This window comes from Protomyctophum parallelum (genome assembly GCF_964188405.1).
Source record: "Protomyctophum parallelum genome assembly, chromosome: 5".
In the NCBI taxonomy this organism is placed as follows: Eukaryota; Metazoa; Chordata; class Actinopteri; order Myctophiformes; family Myctophidae; genus Protomyctophum; species Protomyctophum parallelum.
This window is the reverse complement of record NC_139702.1, coordinates 18,872,039-18,895,480: the sequence shown is the minus strand read 5'-3', so window position 1 is coordinate 18,895,480 and position 23,442 is coordinate 18,872,039. Positions and strand designations below refer to the sequence as shown.

Genomic DNA, 23,442 nt, shown 5'->3' with positions numbered 1-23,442 from the left:
TGACCCCCGTCCTGCCCCCCTTCCCCACCCCCAATACAAACTGCAAAAATAACTGTTTAGTGGCCAAAAACGTCAAGACGTCTACTTGACGTCTTTGTAATGGATGCCACGGGCGTCAAGACGTCTTCCCTTGGGAAGACGTATTCTTAAAAAAAATATACAGTATATATATATTTTTTATCCATATTTTGAAAATTCCTCTAATCTGGTGTACAGGTGATGACATGCACATTACATGCATAATATAATTACAAATTCTTTCTTGCTTTATAATGGGAGAATTGGCACTCAGAGCCTAAACTGGTGACCACCAGGTGGTGCTGAAAGAGTTTTAATAATAGAGAAAATATATCATAAATGAATACTGAGACCAGGTATAATCATTAAGGAAAGTTTATGCATGTACTATGTGTACTACAGTATGAAATCTCTTAATTTCCATTTCCCAGACATTCAGTTCAATAATTGTATATTTTTAATTTTTTTGAAAATAATTTGGGGACACCGAGGCAAAGCCGCCATTTCTTTTAAGTTATTAAAAAATTGCGAATTAAACACATAAAACAAATAGGATTCAAATTCAGTAAGGCCTTCATTTACAAAAAAACAACAAAAAAAGTTTGAATATGGAGCTAAGATGTTTTTGCCAGACAGCAACGATATGCTGTAACTGAGTCCGCTCTCATCTTTGCTCCCGGCTGCCTTTGCTTTGAGACGCGTGGTTAGCTTGCAAATGGGTTCACAGTCACACTACAGAGAACAAATGAGACCGATACTGTATCCACATTCCTCACTTTCCACTCGGCACGGTAAATGTGTTTATTTCACTTGGAAAGTATACAAAAATGAAAAAAAAAAAAGTTTTTATGTCTTTGCATCTTATGCAAGTCTTATGCATCACTCCACAGACAACCCATGCGTTATGATTCCTATTTCTGGGACACTGTGAAATAGGCAGCGTTCATTTAAAGGAGAATTCCATGCTAGAAGGCTTTCTTACCTTTATGTGTAGTTGTTACGTCCCCACCAAAGTGGTCAAGGTGCTATTTTGTGCAAAAGTGCATTATTGGCTATTTCCACTAATATAAGCCCTCAATGGGGTTGGGTTTTTGTGCTAATTTGCTAAAGTAAAGTGTGCCACTTTGGAGACTATTTACATTATGAAGAGGATATATACAACAAATATATATTTTTGAGTGATGGAAATAAGCAAATTAGCACAACACTCCAATGCCCCATTCAATTCAATGCAATTTGATTCATTGAGGGCTTATGGTAGAGGGGAAATAGCCAATAATGCGCTTTTGCACAAAATAACACCTGGACCTCTTTGGTGGGGACATAACAACCACCTGGGGACCACCTGGAATGACCGTAAGCACTTAAAAACACGAGCATGATCCGCATTCAAAGGAGCAGTTTCCCAGAAAATAGCTCCCGCCAACAAGTGATCTTATTGACCCCCCCCCCCCCCCCCACCCACCCCTGAACGGGGTCCAGACCCCACATTGAGAAGTCCCGTAAGGATAATGCATCAAGTGATACATTAACTGCCAGAGAAAACTGCCACGAAACTGTACGTATCAATAGGGAGGACCTGGAAGATCCATGCAGTTATTATGAAAAAGAATATTGCGATAGTGACAAGTATGGATTTTCTTTTGTTAGGGTGTTATTTCTTTCTCCAACTTTGTCTCGTCTCACATCGCCAGCCGCGTTGGAAATGAGTGTATAGGATAATTATGCTTTAATTTGCTATGGTCTGGGTGGAACTACAGCTAATTGGATGGAGTGTTGTTTCTTCGTAGATGAAGTGAAGTAAAAAAAACCTTTACGAGCAAAGTATCCATTTAAAACAAATACAATGCATCGTGGGTAATGTCTTCTATTGGGGTTGTTCAATGTTAACCTTGGCTTGGTGTGTGTGTGTGTGTGTCAGAGAGAGACAGAGTAAGAGGAGGCCACACAGGGAGACAATTCCATCTGCTCGCCTGCACCATCTGTCAGTTGACAAATCCTTCTCTCTATACTCTAACTGGACACACTCATTCCTTAACACTGAGCTACACTGTCTGAGGGAGGGTGAGAGAGAGAGAGCGAGAGAGAGCGAGAGAGAGAGCGATTCTGATTCAGATTGTTGTTTTCCTACTCTTCGTGTGCGTGCGTGCGAGCGTGCGTGCGCATGCGTGTGAGAGTCTATAAATGCTTGTCAGATAGAAAAAAAGAAAAATACATTTCCTTTTCCCTTACAGTGTCGAGACAATCAAGTGAGCGTGTCCAGAAAAGGTGAGCGTGTTTCACCTCTTCAAAATCCTCGGCTCCAATCCTCCCTTCTGTCCATCACTCACTCCTTCATCCCTCGTTCACTCTCATCTCATCTTCCCTCCCAACGCGCGCTCTCTCTCTCTCTTTATCTCCTTTTTTAATTTCACACTTGGGTGAACAAACTTAAATGATGACGGGCAAAACTATTCTGCAACACAAGACACTGTGTGTGTGCACGCGCGTGTGTATGAGTGGGTCCACTTCCTTATTAGTACAAACATGTCTTGTCTAAACTGTCTGTGCATTATGTATTTGTGTGCATGTGCGTGCGTGCATGTTTTTGTTTTCATGTGACCTTTCTTCAAGATGAGAGATACATCTGAGAAATCTAAGATCAGAAAGAACGGGGGAGAGAGAGAGAGAGAGAGAGAGAGAGAGAGAGAGAGAGAGAGAGAGAGAGAGAGAGAACAGAGGGATGAAGGAAAAGCAAGTGAAACCGAAGAAACAAGATGGGGTATAGTGTTGTGTTAACACTGGCAGCTACACGGTTACATACATACATACAAGCTAGGACAGTTACTGCAGCACCATGGACAGCAGCCACAGTTACTTCAGAACCATGGACAGCAGCTAGTTACTTCAGCACCATGGACAACAACTACAGTTACTTCAGCACCATGGACAGCAGCTAGTTACTTCAGCACCATGGACAGCAGCTACATTTACTTCAGCACCATGGACAGCAGCTACAGTTACTTCAGCACCATGGACAGCAGCCACAGTTACTTCAGCACCATGGACAGCAACTACAGATACTTCAGCACCATGGACAGCAGCTACAGTTACATGCGTGACATGTTATTTTAGAATTTAGACTATAAAGCACGGAATGTGTTCAAAATATCGAAAGCCTTCACAGCCTACCCATCTGACTGCCTAAAATGGCTGCCCATCTGCTAATTTTCAATAAAACACATAAAGAATGTACATAAAATACAAAACTTTATAATAATAATAAATATTCTGCCCCAAAATAGGGACATCTGTGTGTTCCCGGTATTGTTATTCTTACTGTATGAGGGCAGATCTCCCCACATGTATAGTAGACCAGGGGTTCTCAACTCGTGGGTTGCCAAATTATTTTGGGGGTCCCCAAATTATTTTCAAAAATATAAAAATAAATATATATGTATATTTGTGCAACTGAATGGCTGGGAAATGGAAATTAAGAGATTACATACTGTAGTACACAATAGTACATGCATAAACTTTCCTTAATGATTAAATCTGGTTTCAGGGTGGGGGCCAAAGCATTTCCGGGGGTCCCCAGCCAAAAACATTGAGAACCCCTAACGTGATGTAACGAGGGGGGTGACGGACTAATTAATTAACTAACTGACGGGAAGTGCACATTTTTATAGTAAATGCGACCTGTGGTCGCAACAACAGTCTATTGTTACGAACAACAGACTATATGAACAACAGACCAGTGTTATGAATAATAGACTATTGTTATGAATAACAGACTGTTCATACGTACTTTGTACAAGAGTGTTTTATAAATATTGAATTATATATTGACTGACGAGAATCCATTGAGATCGAAATGTTGTTTTCTTTTCAATAAAGTATTCCATTACCGAAAGAATGGTGTGCGAGTCCTACCTCCTTCCATTTTATAAATATTGAACCAATGAAAAGTATTAACATGAACTTGTGCATGATCCTGTAACTACATTGGATCCATTGGAGCACATATTTCTCTTTACATGTCCTGAAAAGTAACAGTTTTGGACAAGGTTTCTATACTACCCGACATCAACAATGTGAAGGTGGTCAACAATGAGCAAACACAGCAGCACCATTTGTGAAGGATGTCTAATGGAATAGAACCCTGTATCCCTGCCCTGTTTACACAAAATGACCTCGGTACACAGAAATACTGTATACACCGATGTGCCATTCCAACTCTTCACACTTTCCTCATCTGTTCCGGAAGTTTTTCTGAGAATGCACGTTTTCCCTGCAGGTTTTATTCACTGGTTAGCCTCGCTAATTCTACTGTAAGATAGTCTTCACTAAGTTACAATACACATCTCTGTTTACACTATTTCTTTAATTTCCATTAATATGTAATTGTACATACTTTTAAATGTTTTCCACTTTTACTTTGGCAATGTAAATGTATGTTTTCTCAAGCCAAAATTGAGAGAAAATTGAGAGAGAGACAATAAATAGACAATACAGTGTGGCAGAATATTTGAGCACGGTTACTGATAACAAAGTGAGAAAAACCTTAACGATGTACAGACTCAGCGAGCACAGCCTGGCCATCGAGAAAGACAGATATAGACAAACCTGGCTGCCCAGAGAGGACAGGCTGTGTTCTCACTGCAGTCAAGGAGTGGTGGAGACAGAGCTCCACTTCACTGCATGTGACAAATATAAACACATTAGAGAAGAATACCTACATTCACAGAAATAACAAAAACAAGGATACAGTTTGACTCTATCCAGGCAATCCCCTACTGATTAGGTGAGAATGCCGAATGTTCCAGGTTGGCAGAAAAATATGTATCAGTTACAATGGGTGAACACTATACTACAATTAACCTGCTGCCACCTGCTGGACAGAACGGATGATGTGGGCGTCTTTTTATGCTAATAAATAGCATCAACGCTAGCGAGCTAAACTATAGCCATCCTTGCTCTAGAAAGCGCCAATGTTTCCATCTAGACCACCGGATAATCAGCAAAGACCTCCGACATTGTGTGTTTTATCCAAACCACGGAGAGCTCCATAGATTCAGCTTTTTAGTCAGCCTGTATAATGGGACGCAGACGGCAGCGTGGTTGCGCAACCCGGTCTAGGATCGCTAAAGAAGGAAAGGCCACGCCAAAATAATAATGAAAAAATAGAAATCAGCGATCCGGTTTCATATCAATAATAAAGCTAATCTGACGGAGCATTCATATTATTTTGTTTCATACTATATTTGTATCATTCATACTGTAATGTTTTGGCAATAAGAATGCTTGTCATGCCAATAAAGTATATTTGATTTGAGAGAGCGAGAGCGAGAGCGAGAGCGAGAGCGAGAGCGAGAGCGATAGCGAGAGAGAGACCTACCACTTGTCCGTTCTGGGGGTTCTTGTGGGCGTACGGAGGACCTCTGATGTGGTTCCACATCTGACCTGACGTCATAGCAAACACCACACACTGAGAGAGAGAGATAGAGGGAGAGACAGAGAGAAAGAGAGGTATAAAGGAAGGTGCACGCAGATGAAATAATATGTAAATTAAACAGTAAATACAATGTGAAACTAATCTCAAAATAGGTCCCGGATCGAAGCTTTAAGAACACATAATTACATTTCCACTGTAGTGCCAATGAAGCTTATTTGAATATAAATGACTGACGGAGAGCTATAGTTTCCATTAAGCCCTTATAACATCCATAAATATTAAACATATTTAATATTTCATACTATAGTATATTAGACTTCATAGTGGCCTATGATGTGGTGTGAGGAAATGGATGTTAATGTTTCATGTTTCAACGAAGTCAAAAATCTAAATTAAAATGTTCTATAAGCTCAGTGTGTGTGTATAAAACGATACATTTGTACTTTTACTCAAGTAAAATTTGAAAACCAGGCTTTTGTTTATTTAACAAAGTAGGCTATTCCTACATTGCGGCATTGATACTTTTATTTAACCTATTGAAATCTTGAAAGTGTGAAAACTACCGATTTAGAAGGCATTTGTATTATTGGCCTCATGTCTTAATGGGCTAAGTAAGAAACGTGAGTACTTGTTCCAGTCCTGCGTACATACGTGCGTGCATGTGCACGTGCATATTGTGTGTGTGTGCGCGTGTGTGCGTGTGTACGTACATATTGTACATGTGTGTGCGTGTCCTACCAGTGCAGCCATGGCCCATCCAGTCTTGTTGTAGATGAACTCCAGGTTGTTCCTCCTCAGGTACAGCAGGCCTCCCACCAGGGACACCAGCAGAGCCAGAGCTATGGTCCCCGAGTAGTTAGGAGGACGGAACACCCGGATCTGACATTCACAATGAAGTAGTTAGGAGGACGGAACACCCGGATCTGACATTCACAATGAAGTAGTTAGGAGGACGGAACACCCGGATCTGACATTCACAATGAAGTAGTTAGGAGGACGGAAGACCCGGATCTGACATTCACAATGAAGTAGTTAGGAGGACGGAAGACCCGGATCTGACATTCACAATGAAGTAGTTAGGAGGACGGAAGACCCGGATCTGACATTCAGAATGAAGTAGTTAGGAGGACGGAAGACCCGGATCTGACATTCACAATGAAGTAGTTAGGAGGACGGAAGACCCGGATCTGACATTCAGAATGAAAATAACATTTTGAGTGTTTGTGTAAACACAAACATTGGGTAACACAAAGACTGAAGACGAAGGTGAGGACGTAAATTGTGATTGGCCGAAAAAAGATGATAAGAGCGCCCCTCACTTCACACGGGTGGCATAACATTTATGGAATGCTTTTATTACTGTAAGCAATTAAATCCTTTGTTTTGTTCTTCTTCTTCTTGTCGTGTCCACAAGACAGTCAGTTACAACACTTGGCTAGATCCGGTTCAGCCACAGCTGAACACATTGGTGTCCCTTCTCATTAAACTCTGCCAAGTCCGATGCTGTGCAGGGATGTTCCAGCAGGGGGCATGTGAGGAGGTGCTGCATGGTCTGCGGCTCAGTGCCACAGTCACACACAATGTCCTCGTCATTTGAAAGTCCCCATTTTGCAAGAGTGACTTTTGCTCGCCCAACACCAGATCTTAATCTATTTAAGCATTTCCACACTGCGTAGGTTGAGTCTGCTCCAGGGGGTAGTGCCTCACTAGCCTTTAACTCCATCGTTGTAGCTGGTGGGAGGTTGCCAGTTCTTTCTTCCCACTGAGGGTGGGTGAGTTACTTGTGGGTCAATGTATTAATATCTTTAGTAGCCGTTTAATAAGTGGGATAATCAATGGAGATTGACGCGCAATTGCATTTATTTATATATTATATATACATTTGCATATATTTTTCTCTCCTGAGTCTTGAGCTGAAAAGGTTTGGGAACACCTCGAATGGAGATTCAAGGTGATAAAACACGGAGGAAAAAATACACACACAGAAAAAAATCACATAGAAATGAGCCTAAGTCAGAAGTCAGTAGGAAGTAAATGGAAATAACGGCAGAAGATAAAAGCTCAGGCGAGAAGCAAGATGTTGATCAGAAGGAAGATATGTAGTCGTTTTTGTACTTAAAAAAGGCTCTAAATGTCCGTGCTGCTCCAGTCTCTTCTCCTTCTGCAACTTATGTCCTTGTACCTGTGAAGCACCGGATCAGCCGTTTCAGGCTTGAGGTGCGTTGGTATAGGCTCCCTTTGTTCGTGAAGATATGTAGTGTTTGACCTCACGACCCGAAGACCACCACCCACCTTCCCCATGCAGTGCTGAATGGTGACCCAAAGACCACCACCCACCTTCCCCACGCAGTGCTGAATTGTACATGGCCTTTTTGCTCGTTTGACACAAAGGTGTACAAACTCGGAGGAACTATCTATCCACCACGAGAGAGAGAGAGAGAGAGAGAGAGAGAGAGAGAGAGAGAGTGTTTGTTGTTTGTTTAAGAAAACGCATGTAGTTGTTTGAAAAATACACCATTTTGACTCTTCCTCAGCCCCTGTTTTTACCGTTTCCATGTGGAAGGATTCAAAGTTCAGAGTAATTTATTTTCCTGGGACGCACTCACATACAGATGGTTATGCCTTGTTACGTCCATCATTTCACGCTAGCACACCGACTCTTTTTCACACACACACACACACACACATCTGTGTGTTCCCGACTATTTTAAGTCAACTAGTAAGCCAAATTGTGACCATGTCGGGTCTGTTAGTGAAAAGAACAGTTAATGTTCCAACAGAGACCTAGTGTCTGTGAGTGTGGCGTGTGTGTGTGTGTGTCTGTCTGTGAGTGTGGTGTGTGTGTGTGTGTGTGTGAGTGACAGTGATTATGCCAGGATGGGCATTGGGCATACATGGTGCCTGCTGCCATTGTTGCTATTGGCTGAGAGTAATAAATTTTGTTGCTGTCAGGCAGAAACCTCTTATCTCCATATTTTTATTTTTGTGTTTTTTTCCCCCATAAATTAATGCATATAGGAATATAAGGGATAAATATCTAATAAGGGTCCATTTGGTTACCAACTATCCATATTTTTAGCTGGGGACCACCTGGAACCCCCTCGAGGACCACTGGTTGAAAACCACTGATCAAGGGCCATGGTTCTCAACCTGTGGACGGGTGACACTGTTGGACCGCTAACGCTAGTGGGCCCCCAAATAATTGGCAAAACACTATGATTTTATTGCACATACTGTACAAAATCATGTAAAAAGTTTGTCTTTTCCATAAAACCTTGAAAATAATATATATCTTGATGGAGTGGCTGCCGTGTTAAGTGCCAGAGGGGAGGGCCGCGTATGCTTTTGAGATGATGTAAGTGAATGGGCCCTGGTGCAGTAAGTGAATGGGCCCTGGTGCAGAAAATGTTGAGAGGATGAGAGGGAAAAGACATGAGTAAATACAGTAGGGTGGAAAAAATATAAAGCACTGTTCATTATAGTGTGATATGATCTGATCTACAGATGTCGCATGGTGATGCTACATGCCGTTATAAGCTTGTAGATCCATTCATTTTAACATAGCACTGTTATGTCGTATCAAACGAGTTGAATCAATGTGGCGTATTGTTATAGTGGGGTGATAGCATTGTGATATGTTTCAATTTTCAGGCAGGCACGCCAATAGAGCCACTTTGTACTGAGTTGCATTAGAAAGAGAGAGATGAGAGGAAATGAATAAAAGATGAAGGGAGAAAAGAGCCACACACACACACGCGCGCGCGCGCGCGCCCCGCACCGGTCTAGTCTACAGACAGTAGCAGTGTGTGTGTGTGTGTGTGTGTGTGTGCGTGCGTCCTTTCGTGCGTGCATGCGTGCGTGTGGCCCTTTTCTCCCTTCATCTTTTATCCCAAAGAAGAAGTTATGTCGACTGACGCAAGAGTAGCTGTAGTATGGGTTCGAGTTGATTTGCCTGGTGACACTGGTGACACGTGATTTACGGGGAGATGAGTTAAATTTTTAATTTTAACACTTTATTTTATTTTTAATTGATGCAGCAATGAATAAACATGTATACATGTACATTTTGCTGTATCCGACAAAGACAGACAGTACAATACAGTAAAAGTAATTAGTAAACTAGTATTGAAAGTACTAATGAACATAGTAAAAAAGAAAGAAAAAAATAAAAGAAAAAAGTAAAACAGCATTTTCCATCAGGGTATGGTATCTAGGTTAAATACATTGTATCCATCATTCAGTTAAACAGTACATTGCTCTATATCCAACTGTCTACTTACTGAGGGCCTCTAACCAGAGGTCACCCAATGTCAGATTTGGTGTAAGGTAACAATCTGTTGTACAAGGGAATATGTATTTAAGTGAAAGGTATACTTTCCACAAACTCTATGAAAGGTCCAAGTCATAATGTATCTATCTTTAGAACCTCTACGGTTGTACCTTAGTTTTTCTAGAGGAATCATGGAGAGAACCTCTTTGACCCACTGTTTGAGATGAGTTGTTTTTGACGCAAATTTATTTAATTAAGATTATTGTTAGAATGTTTGGCGTGTGTAATGCGGGGCAGATCGAGGTTGGAGGACAGGGCTGTGCGGCGCTATAGGTTCCTTTAGGCTGCCCGTGCGCCGTGGCGTTTTTGTTGGGGCCCTAAGCGAGCAGCAGTCTTGCTCTGTGCCAAGCACTGTCTCTCTGCACTTGATGTATGTGATCGCCTTGCTTATTGTAAGTCACTCTGGATAAGAGTGTCTGCATGCTAAATCGTAAATTGGAGAGAGAGAGAGAGGTTAAAGCCATTAAAAGAAACGAAGAGCAAAAATACCATAACATTTCTCTAGATACTGTAAGTAATGGCTGCCATATTTCAGAGACATTGCGGGCGCCTCATGCAAAGTCGTCTGGCCCAGTGTTTTCAGAGGCCGCTCAATACTATGGCCCATAATGGGGGACAGAACTCATAGAACTAATGATTGATATAGATCCATTGATCTCATTCATACTCAGCTTTCTGCCGTGTTCTCTTTGTAATTCCAGCAACGAGAGGCACTCAATCGAAGGCTATATAGTCTCCTGTTCTGGCGCTTCGGTGCTTGTCTTTGTGTTTGCGTTCCTTGCGTGTCCTTGCTCTTTTTTTCTTTTTTCTTTCTTAACATTCAACCACCTTCTCTATCTTTTCCTGTTTGGTTCCATGTTTTACCTCCAAAGTCACATCGAGGTGTCTGAAAGCTAGCACTTAGGCTAAGTGCTCTGTGTTGTTCTCCCTCCAACAGGCAGCTCTGTTGAATGCTAATGCTCAGTTTGACTTCAAAAGTATCACACCTCTGGAATTGGAGTTCAGGAATGTTAGCTGGATGTTTATTTAATTCCTGGAATTCACTGCTCCAGTGAACGGCCTCATTTCTGTGCCCGGTAGCTGGTGCATGTGTGCGTGCGTATGTGAGTGTGTGTATGCACATGCAATGGCATGCATGCAATTGTGTGTGCACGTACCTGCACATCAGTGCGGTCTGCGATCCACTTGGCCAGTTGTTCAGATGCAAAGCCGATCCTTTGCAGGTCGAACGTGTCAGCCCGCTTCGGCTTCCCCTTAGCCGGGAAATGCATGAAGGTGGGAGCACTGTTCATATTCAACTAGACAGACAGACAGACAGACAGACATCATGTTAGTTTCAAACTGACAGGTGGAGCGACAAGCATGAGCAACATATTGTTGTTTCCCAAACAGTGGATCCGGACCCTTGTTAGATGCGACCCATGTTATGTGAAAATATGCTTTTTTTTCGTTTCCTACTATACATGAATAAATATATATATGTAAATTATACATTAAACTTTTCATCAATTGAAAACAATTCTAAAGTAGACCTATTTCATGAATAAAATAAATCTAAGAATCCCCACTAATAAATAAAAGTAGTGAAAATAGCAGATTGTGAACTTGTATATAGCTGGTATTTCCACTAGTTCGGGTCCCAGGCAAATGTCTAATCTCTCTTTTGGGTCTTGGGTTAAAATGTTCAGGTTAGGTAGATATGCCTATAGTTGCAGAATCCACTGGTAAAAAAAAAGAAAAAACTGTCAAGGGAGTCCATTGATGCTAGAAACAATTGTGTTCACCCGTGGCAGGCTGGTCAATGATTTGACACAGCTGAAGCAGGCGAAAATTGCCTGCCGTTTACTCACCGAGTGCTTTTCCTGTGTGCGTTCACATGGGAGGTGCAGTGGCAACGCAGGAGTTTGTGGCTCTCCACGAGTATAACCCAATCTGGACGGGAACCCCTTTTGGTGTTTTAAGCATTATGTTATACTTTACCTATTGAAAAATAGCAGATGTGCAAGCTCATAGCACGGCCGTGAGCTTGTAGATCTGCTGTTTTTGAAAAATCGTGAAAATGTTGCGCAACTCTTTGAATATATATATTCATACTTCTTTTTTTACTCAAATCTTTGTTTCTGGGGGGGGGGGGGGGGGGGGAACGGATGGCGCTTTGAGGAGAAAAAAAAATAATAATAACGTCAAAGCATGCGTTTATTTGTGTTCTAGCCGCTTGCAATATCCTCGCGGCACACCAGTGGGTCCCGGCCCACAGATTGAGAACCAGGAGTGGTCTACAGTACACCACTGTTTCACAAACAGTGGGTTGGAATTGTCTAACCGTAAACTATAAGGCGAAAGATTGGCATTTTCTTTTACAGGAACAGAGCTGGTTTCACGCTCCAGTGACTGGCTCACACTAAAGGTCCCCAAAGTAAACACCAGACAGGGGGAAAACAGCATTTTGTTTTAATGCCCCAACCACTTGGAATGACCTACAACTTGAATTAAAGATGTTATCTCCAATAACACACGTTAAATCTTTGATTGCAGACCCAAGAGTGTCTGCAACTGCTTTTAAACGTGTGTTGTATCATACACTAGTGAAACGTTTCCGTTTTGTTTTAATCATTGGTGTGAAAATGTATGTGAAAATGAAATTGTACTACATGATTTATCTCGATGCAAATGAGGGCAACCTCATACTTAAACAATGTTTAACAAACAATGTTTAAGAAGTAGTGAAAATAGCAGAAGCGCCACATCTTGTTTCACTGCATCCTGGGCATTTCTCTTTTGGGAACCACTGATCTACTATACACCATAATTATCTCTTCACCAAAACTAGCCGCTCACAATGCATGGTGACAAGGATGTTCCCCCCAGAATATGCAGGGTAAAGACCAAATGGCTAAAGACCAAATCATAGGCCATAAATAGCCAGTGTGTAGAATAGACGGACTGCAGTAACAGGAGGAGTGGAGGTAGGCAGTATGGTAAGGTAAAACCTCCAGATAAAATGCACACAAAACGCCTTGACTAGGCAGGCTAAAATCCTTGAATTTGCAATTAACTATGCAGGGTTTTTACGTGATTTTACGCAGTGAAGTTGTGGAAAATACAGAAAGTTGCAAAATATGCGAGATGGAAAAAGTCCAAAATACGCAAAAAGTTGTGAAATATGATGGGTTTTATGTGATGTTGCGAAATATGCGAAGAAAAGTTGTGATGTACGGTATGCAAAAATTGACAAGCTATTGAATTTTTCTGGAGGATCTAGGTAGGGAGTAGGAATACATAAGGAGGAGTAAACACAGCAGCCACATGGAGGTCATCTGACATGTTCTCCTCTCCACTGGGAGGCGTGCGTGCGTGCAGTGCTGGCCATTAGGGATGATGAATGGACACAAAAGACACACTTCAACGGTTAGTTACCACCTTCCTACTGTATGTAATCTGTCTCTCTGCCTCAGGGCATTTCACTGTCTTTTATTGACACACACGCACAGTCTAACAATCAGACGCGCACACACACACACACACACACACACACACACACACACACACACACACACACACACACACACACACACACACACACACACACACACACACACACACACACACACACACACTTCAAGACTACATGAATCTGAAATGTATATCTCCTTCTTGCCAATATACAGTCATCACTCTCCACCTCTCTCTCTCTCATGCACACCCTTTGTCAGCCTTCTGATTGGTCCCTGACTGACTAACCAGCAGACTCTTCTGCCTTGTTCCGCCCTGGTTCCGCCTAGTTTATGTTTAAACTTGGAATTGGAAAATTGGAAAAAACTAAAAACAAACATGATATGCAATATGTGATTTTTTTTATGAGTTTTTACTGACACAAAGTTTAAAATAAGAATTTAATGCACAGATTATCAATACGAAGCAACTGAAAAACCTGTTATTTCAATGGTAGTGGATGGAGAGAGAGGATTTTTGTCCAACCATGAAACGGCAACCAATGGGTGCGAAGAGGGGCAGAACCACGGGCGGGACTTGACAAAGGGTGAATTAACCTCAAAACCCATCTTTCCCGGTAATTATCCACATCCGTAACATGCAACTCAGCTGTTTTTCCTGTGTTGTCTCTCTTCATTAAAGTGAAGCAGTCACCTCTCTCCTTTGGATGGATAGGTGAGAAATGGGCACGCACGCACACAGTGATTCTCCAGTGAACTCCCCGTGTAGTAAACGAAAACAATAAGACAATGAAAGCAGTGTGACGTCTATCTAAATCTGCTCATAAATGCCAAGAGAGGGAGAGATAAATAAATAACCTGAGTGTGTGTGAATGGCACACTGTAAAGTCCTTGGGAGAGGGCTATAAAACCCACCGTTTACATCAACATATACATATAGTCTTCAACGTTTTTCAGGCCGATGGCCCCTTGGGAGGTGATACATTAAGTGTGGATGCAGCAGGGATCCCCCTACTACATAATACAGATTAAACTAACCATCGGTCCCTCCAACTTCTTATATTGTATTATGTTTTTAGAAAGACTTCTATTAGATAGATTATTTATTTATGAGTCATGCACCAGAAGTGCCCGGCCCACCTGGACTTACAGGACACAACATATAAATCACTGCATCAATATTGCATAGGTGTTCAATACAATAAAATAAAAACTCAGTTTTCTGACCAACAAAACATTGCCTTTTTTCCCCAAGCCCAAGAAATCTACCATAACTTTCCTAAAAAAGTTTTTTCATAATCATCTAACAAAACAAAAAAAAGTTAACACAAATAGTTGACATTTTATAAAATAATAAATGGCTTAATTCATATAGTGGAACAAAAAATGAATTTCATTTTTGATTTCTTCCCAATCACACTAAACTAATTCTGTCCTCCTCAGGAGTACCAATGGTAAGGTCCTAGAATGTAACTGTGCACAAAAGGATCTTTGACTTTTGGATACATTTTGTGTGACATAAGTTTCAGTTTCAGTTCAGTTTATTTGTATTTATAGTGCAACATCACCCCAAAGGGTCTTTGTGCACTTCACAATAATACACAGCAAAAAAAGCAGGGATTGTCATTCCCTGAAGAAGACCTCCTAGGTCGAAACGTTAGATAATAATAAATATACAGCATCGTGGCTACGTGTGTGCAGCCTTTTTCTCATTTTTACTTATTTACTGCCTTAGGCCAGCACCTCACCAACACTGGTGTGCGCCCTTTCCTGTTTTGTCAGGACTGAGAGAAGACAAACTTACGACGGGAACTTCTGTGGCTATAGCAGGGACGGCAATGCATGGCTGTCATAAGTACCATGCGATAGAACACAGCTATATCATCACAGATAAGTGTAAAAATGCTTTCAGAAGATCCATTAATAAGGGGCACGGTGGCACAGTTGGTAGTGCTGTCGCCTCACAGCTAGAAGGTCCTGGGTTCGATTCCCGCTCAGGACGCTGTGGGTGCTGGCGGCGTGTTTCCTCCTCCGCGTCATCAGTGCCCATACCCGAAGGCGGGGTTGGCGAAAGGGTCTTTCTGTGTGGAGTTTGCATGTTCTCCCCGTGTCCCCTAGGGTAGGTACCCTCACAAAAAACATGCAGTAATCCTGGTCACTAAACTGCCTCCCCCTGGCCAGCCGGGGCGCCTGATGGAGGGGAAAGGAACTGGTTGGAATAACGTGTTCCTTCCATGCGCAACCAGGGAAACTCCCCCTGGCAGGTGTAAATGAGCAACTTGGACACTCAGGCATGAAGGAAGCATGAGTTCAAGTCCGTTGCTCTCCACATGTCCCCCCATATATGGGGACTAGGTTGGTGGAGGGTGTGTAGAGCCCAGGATAGTGCCACACACATAGTGCTCAGACCCAGCCAAATAAAAAGTCAGAAAACTGGAATGTGGGAAAATGCCTATAATGTGCACGGGCTACTGGCACTGTTCCACTTCATCATATCACGCAAGAGACGCCACACACCAGTATAGAAGAGAGATAGTCACTTGTAGGGATGCCACAAAGTGGCCAAATCGAATAGTCGACAGCTCTGCCGATTAATAATCGATTAATTTAACCCACCCCCTATATTAATCAATATGAGATAAAACTTATAAGATTTTATATTATGCTAATGCCATGGTCACATAACCATTATATGTTGAGTGCATGCTTTGATGGTTACAGTTTTATAATCAGTTTTGATGAGTAAACCTTTGTGGAGATCTTCTCAGTTCTCATTGTATGCTAGTTACTGCCATTCAGGATGGAAAATGAAATCCATTTGGATTTGGGGAGAAGTAGTTTCATAAGGGGCTGGTATGAAGTACTTGATATAAAGAGAACATGTTCAGTTCACTAGTCTACACTCTACTCTACACCTGCCTTCATTTCATCTGATTGTCTGTCTGGCAGGCACTTAACAAGCGATCGTTAAGTGTGTCTGTTAGAGAGAGGGGCAGAGAAGAGTGGCTTTGCTCAACTTGATTTATACTTATATTCTCTACTCTGATGAAGGTACATGTTCGATATATCATGGAGCCTTACTTATTAGCCTATATTAGCCTATTAAAAAAATATATATATATATATATTATTATTATTATTATTTTTTGCTTGAGGCAGGCGGGCCGCAGAAGACGACGATCACCAGTTTGACACCCCTGCATTAGATGATTGACACAGGGGTGAAAAATGCGTTACAAAATAAAAAATAAATAAATATATATATATATAAAAAAAAAAAAAGATCCATTAATATAACATAGGGTTTTAAAACCACAGGCCGGAGCAAGGTGAATATAGTGATTTCAGTGAACTAGGGGGAACCATAATGCAGGGGAAAAAGATGGGTTTTAAGTCTAGATTTAAAAATGTCTAGTGAGTTGGCATCTCTAACAGCTTGTGGGAGACCATTCCAGAGACAGGGGGCACGATGTGTGAATGCTCTGCCCCCAACCTTTATTATATTGTGGTATGTGTGACTGAGAGTTTTCCAGCATCTTGGGAGCGTAGAGGTCGTGGGGGGATGTATGCTTTTATTAAGCTGGACATGTATGGTGGAGCAAGTCCATTTAGGGCTTCAAAGGTCAGGAGGAGCACCTTGAAGTTGGCTCTGGCCTGTATGGGTAACCAGTGTAATTCTATGAGTGTGTGTGTGATGTGATCGATTTTCCTTGTTAGTAGAAGTCAAAGGCCGTTTGTTGCTATTGATGGTAGACCGGAGAAAAGAGCATTGCAGCGTGAACCAGAGTTTCAGCATCGGGAAGTGATAATATTGGACGGATTCTAGCTATGTTGCATAAGATTCAGGGCCATAACTATTTTTAATAAGACAATATGTTCTTAGTTTTGGTCAACTCTCTCTTTATATAGAATTAATTTTACGGCGTAATCTATTTAAATAAATAAACAATGAATTATTCATGAAAAAATCACACCCGTGTGAACTGAGTGGTGCAATCCCCCCCCCCCCCCCTACATCTCTCTCTCATTAGCAGGCAGCAGGCACATCACTATCTCTCTGTTTCTGGCGCCCCCTACTGGTACTAATAAGTCACATACTCATGCTCATGACGGCCACTGATACATAGATACGCTGCATACGCACGGACATTGCTGGTTGTAGGAGTGGTTGCACCACTCAAAAATAAAGATCCAGCTGTCATATAATGTGTGTATTGTAGCCTTGCATAGAATGGGCAAGTTTGGTGATGTCAGAAGACTAAATTGTTTCTGCCAGCTATGTGAATGTGGTATATACAATAATGTGTTGAGATATTCAGAATATGTTGAACTATGCATCTAGCTCTCACAGCTTTAGAGAATAGATGTGCAGGGGAGAGGAAGAAAGGAGACAAAGGTACTGCACATCGGTTTGTTTTCATGGACATCCTTTAAAAGCATCTGTCTGGCTCTGGTTTCACTGATTGATTTGAAATGTCAAGGGGCAATTTAGTAAGAGCAAAGCTGGTAGAAAGAAAAGTTGACAAAATGTACAGACAAGGCTTTGGAGATAATCATACAAATTACAACATTGATTTTTAAAGCAATTCACAGGGAAGTGTCTCTCCAATGCCATCCCCCGCAGCTTCCTAATTAAAGGGCTAGACTACTTTGGTAGAGGTTTGGGTTGTGTAGTTACCTTGCCATGGTGTGCAACTCCAAAGGTGGGTATCAAATAATGTACACTGAAGAGGCTCTGGAAGCTTCAGCCTTTAAACGAACACAAAACCAAGCTGAATATGCCAATATACAAACCCAGTAGGCTACTATATATACAGTATATATATATATATATAGATTTTTTTTTTCCTCTCCCACCTTTGGAGTTACAGCTCAGTGACCTTGTGGTTAAGAGTGTCCGCCCTGAGACTGGGAGGTTGGGGTCCGATCCCCGGTCGGGTCATTACCAAAAACTATACAAATGGGACCCAATGCCTCCTAGCCGGGGAGCCACAGGCACAAAAGCTCAAGGAATAGAGATTGTTGTCATGGCATACTTTTTATTTGCGTTTTTTCTATTCACTTGGTCATTAATCTCAGGGGTGGGTGGTGAGGATAGATGTAGTTGCAATGGTGCACTTTGGTTCTAGTTGCACTTTATATTTAAGGGTAGTGGTCTTGTGATAATGTATACATATGTCTGTTGTTGTTTGTATGTTTTACTGTTCACTGTATTGTGTCTTTTAGAGCTTTTATTATCTGCTGTAAAATGAATTGCCCAGCTTGGGAATAAACTTGATCTTGACAATTATTGAGAGAGGAAGGGTAGAGAGTTGTACCTGTTGGAAGACATCCGCTCCTTCATCATAGTCGACCACAGTGAAGAACAGCTTGTTGGAGAATGCAGACGAGTAGCGCCACGAGTTAGCCAGCACCTGATACTCCTCGTTAGCCTGCCTGAAACACACACACACACACACATGACCGCATCACATGACGCATGACAAAAAAATATTGACGCGATATTTGAGAAAAACGCATAAACGTGTTGAGGCATGCGTTGATTGATGCGTGCGCATGCGGGACGTTCCGCATGCGCGCGTTGCGCGTTCCCATTGGAAATGAATGGGGGAAAAATAACACGTTCAGACGGAGCAGTCCAGAGCAGCGCAAATCCAACGCGTGCACGCGATGCGCGCAGCGTTTTGCGTGGCACTAATGGAGCTTCATACACACACACACACACACAGTAACTAAGATTTTGCCGAATTAATACAGTGCACCGGCTGGGTGTCCTGCATTAATATTCCAACCACTAGGCATGCCTGGCAATGATCCAGAAACAGAAACCAAACCTTTCCAAACAGAGAGTGGGGTTTTTAGGTGCACGGTCCAAAAAATACAACGAGAAGATAAACAAGTCAGCAGCACTCCATAATGTCCTTTTCACTATTGTATTCTCCTCACCGAGACCAACAACGGACATGTTTCAGCTACGACAGCTTTCATCGACGTTGTTACGACTTATACAACTTTTTGGGGGGGGGGCGGAGCGTCACCCTTGTACGTCTTGGCTTTGAGAAGGGCACTTCCACATTGCTGGTTGGCCATACCGTTTTACCGTTTGTAAGACAAATTGCAAAAACAGCAGATCTACAAGCTCACAACATGTCGTAACAAGATGTGTTGTGAGCTATTAAAGCTATATTAAAAAAGTAGTAATGTAGGATTATTTTACCCGAATGACATGCCTAATATGTAAAATATATACACACCCTCATATTATTCAACAATTCTAACAATACAACCCACATGCAGACTACTTTCTAATGCAACAAATAGAGTCAAAACACATCATTCATGTACAGTAGTGGTACAAACAGTACATCTACTGGATGTCACATGGAGCCTCACACTCACTGATGGTTTTCTAACATTTATTCACATGTAGCCTAATGGCAAAGGTAGTGGCAGCTGTGCTGCTAACACACGTCTGGTTCATTAAAGCCAACGAAGCTTAACCTGAATGAATATGAACTGAATTGGACTGGAAATAATATGTGTGTGTGTGAGAGAGAGAGAGAGAGAGAGAGAGAGAGAGAGAGAGAGAGAGAGAGAGAGAGAGAGAGAGAGAGAATGACAAATCTACAGTTACTTCTCAGAATTGTTCTCAAACGTACAAACTTATGAAAGCTGATGGATTGAATCAAAATCCAATGCTACCTGGCTATATAGACAGTAACACCGTGGTAGAGTCCTTGACCATGGTGACTGATAACAAACAGAGAAAAACCTCAACAATGTACAGACTTCAGGGCACACAGCCTGACCAGGCATAAACAAGCCTGGCCATTGAGAGACGACAGGCTGCTCTCATCGCCAGTCAAGGACTTCTGGAGGCACAGCTCCACTTCATGACAACATGTGACAAATACAAAGATATAAGAAAATAATACTAAATAATAATACTACCTCAAATTCACACAAAAAAAACACAGAAATAGCAATCCCACCGCAAAATGAGGGACAATCCTGTTTGGATTGTTTGTTAATTAATTATCTGTGTCATCCATCTTCAAAGATCATAATATGATAATAATATATGATAAGATAATACGATAAGATAATACATATTTATTATTGTTGGTCTATTGACAGAAACAGATATAAAGAGAGAAAGAGAGCGATAGAGAGCGAGAGAGAGAGAGAGAGAGAGAGAGAGAGAGAGAGAGAGAGAGAGAGAGAGAGAGAGCGTGAGAGGCAGAAAGAAAGAAAGAAAGAAAGAAAGAAAGAGCGGAAGAGAGGAAGGAAGGAAGACAAAAAGACATGAGATAGTTAAAGCGACGAAGAAGAGATAAACGATTAATGGCCAGTTATGTTTAATGACTAATTATTCTTTGTCTCGGTGGCTTTTGTCCCATGAAGCTCAGATCAATTCATAGCTAATAATGCATAAACCTTCAATCATTACTTATCTCTGCCTGCCAAAAATGAACCTTTTACTTGTACAATCAGAATCACGATTAAGTTTATCTGGAAGATCAGACGAACACTTTGATCATTTCTGAACTCAATTTGTTACCGGACAGAATGTGCAGAAATACTATAAACTGTATAAAGAAAGAGAATGTGAAGTCACACCATTGAAAGTACTAGCTGAAAACCTCTCAAGATGGGGCCACCTGTCCATTAAACTCAATGGATACCATGTTCCGTAAGTTGGAGCTTCTCTTTTTTCCCCAGAGCCCGGCCTCGTGTTTTAGCACTGTCTGAATTAGTATTGTTGTGCTCTGGGCACCTCGAGTACAACATGTTCCAACAGAGAGGAGTGCACCTCATCAATGTCACTTTCTTCGACCGTAAAATCGAACTATAAATATCAACAAACATGGAGGAGAGAGGCTGATTGCAACCGTACACCCACACATTCTGCTAATGATTCACCTGATATCCGGCGCTAGAAGGATTCCATTTCTGGTATTCATGTTCTTGGTTAGCTTTTATATTTGTGCTCCATTGCCTTGGAAGAAACCCTGTATCTCCATATATCACCCTACTTATATCACCCTGTCATACAAGAGCGTCCCGAAGAGTAGTCGATCTACAAGCTCATAACGTGTCATGTGAAGTAGATCTGAGTAGTGTTAAGAGGCACTATTATTCCCCAGGGAGCATAATGCCTCCCAGCAGCGAGGGGGCGGGGCCTAACCCTTTTTCCGATGACGTCATTATATTGATTTTGCTGATTGGAGCTTCCGGTATCTGATGATCTCATCATATTGATCGTGTTTGGGGGCACTTTCAGTTTTGCTTGCATTTTCATGCGAAGCAATCTGGTTCAAGCTGTTTCGCCGTCAAGATTATTTACAGAATAAATCTATTCATTAACCAGTGAAACCAATGTGACAATGGTACTGTGTACATGCCAGTGAAACTAATTTTAAACCGACCTCTGTGACAGTTGGTTCTGCAAAGACTGTGTGTCTGTGTGTGAGTATTGATTCTGTATGCTTGGATCCAAACGAGCTGATCAGCCTGCTTAACCCCTTGGCAAACCAACTCTAATTCCCCAGGTTAGTAGGCCAGGGTGCTTGTTATTGATTTTACGTTTCCTTTCAACAGTATGCAGTGGACTCAGTTGCCTTACTGAGGAAGGGCGGGACAGTGGGGAGGAATCATACAGAGCATATCTATTATCTCTTCAGAACTGGTGCATGGAAAAAAAAATAACCTCATTAGGGATCAATGTGACAAAAACAAAAGAAGCTTGTCATTCATGAAGAGGAACCTGTGCAGGCCATTACAAATGATGGACAAATAGTGGAGGTAGTAGACAGTTTTAAATAGTTAGGCAGATATTTTGACAGCAAACACAATTTCACTGAAAATACTGAACAGATTTTTAAAACTTGTAACCAACGTCTCCACCTACTACGCAAGCTCAACTCCTTTAGAGTGAGCAAGCATATCGTGGAAACAGTCTATAAAAACCTGATAGAGGGAGTCTTGAGTTTTAACATGGCAATGTGGTTTGGCAATCTAAAGGTCAAAGGAAGAAGCAAGCTGCAGCGAATAGTAAATCTAGCCTCAAAAATAATTGGGAAGAGACACCAGCAATTAGGCTGTATCTACAATGAGATACTTCGTAAAAAAAAAAACTATCAAGATAGCAAACGACCCCGTCTCATCCACCCTGCACCGACTTCCAGCTACTTCCCTCTGGTAGACGGTACAAACTAGGCATGCCACGGTATGAGATTTTACAGTACGGTACGATGCCGATATTGATAATCTATACCTCGGTATTCCAAGGTATTTATATTTATAAAAATAAAAAGATTGCCCCCCTGACCTATGTCTAGTGACTACCTCCACATCCTTATAAGCCCTTCTTTGTTCCCCAACATGCAGGCCTACACATATATATATATATATATATATATATATATATATCATAATATATGCCATGATTATGAATTGATTACCCTGGACCGAATGGAAACAAGACAGCAAGGACTTTTATCAGTGATCCCTTTGGATATGTGGTTGACTGTATCCTATACTGATTACACTTCTGCCAATAATGTATTCAGTCAGTGAATCAATAGCTATTCCCCAGTCCCCATTGTATTTCACTGTACTATGGCTCCCCCTAATGGCCGTTTTGTACCCAGTATGGTGGAGCAGAGGTGATGCAATCTGCGCATGATCACAACTGTCAATGTGTGCCTCCGTGTTGACAGTCCACACTTAGTTACTACATATGGAAATATGGAATATACATTTGGATCTGGGTGTTTTTCAGCAACACTAACTCAAAGGTAGGAAGCAACTTTTCAATCTACTGCATCTGTGGGGTGAAAATATTTGTGTTAAGTGTTGTTGATGTTGTTGTAACCGTTTGTTTTTTACTGTTTGGTAAAGTTTTGCATGGTTCAGGTTGTCTTAAGGTTTTGTTTTAATGTATGACTTGGATTATTTTGGTACGTGGTGGCGTATTTTGTGACAGTTGCATGGTTCATGATGTCTTAATGTTTTGTTTTAATGCATGACATGGGTTATTTTAGGTATGTGATGTGGTGTTTTGTGACATTTGCATGGTTCACGGTGTCTTAAGGTTTTGTTTTAATGTATGACATGGGTTATTTTTGGTATGTGGTGTGGTGTTTTGTGACAGTTGCATGGTTCATGATGTCTTAATGTTTTGGTTTAATGTATGACTTGGGTTA

General features: G+C 41.5%; 1 protein-coding gene across 2 annotated transcripts in view; it reads right to left on the bottom strand.

The window, feature by feature from the left end:
- Positions 1 to 23,442, bottom strand: part of tusc3 (tumor suppressor candidate 3) — a 142,294-nt gene that overhangs the window by 33,350 nt on the left and 85,502 nt on the right. For both annotated transcript variants that reach the window (XM_083765400.1, XM_083765401.1), the window contains exons 3-6: positions 18,553 to 18,670; positions 10,940 to 11,080; positions 6,191 to 6,331; positions 5,396 to 5,485 (exon numbers count right to left, since the gene is read on the bottom strand). In XM_083765400.1, coding sequence (XP_083621526.1) covers positions 5,396 to 5,485; positions 6,191 to 6,331; positions 10,940 to 11,080; positions 18,553 to 18,670 — 490 coding nt within the window. The remainder of the gene's footprint in view (positions 1 to 5,395; positions 5,486 to 6,190; positions 6,332 to 10,939; positions 11,081 to 18,552; positions 18,671 to 23,442) is intronic.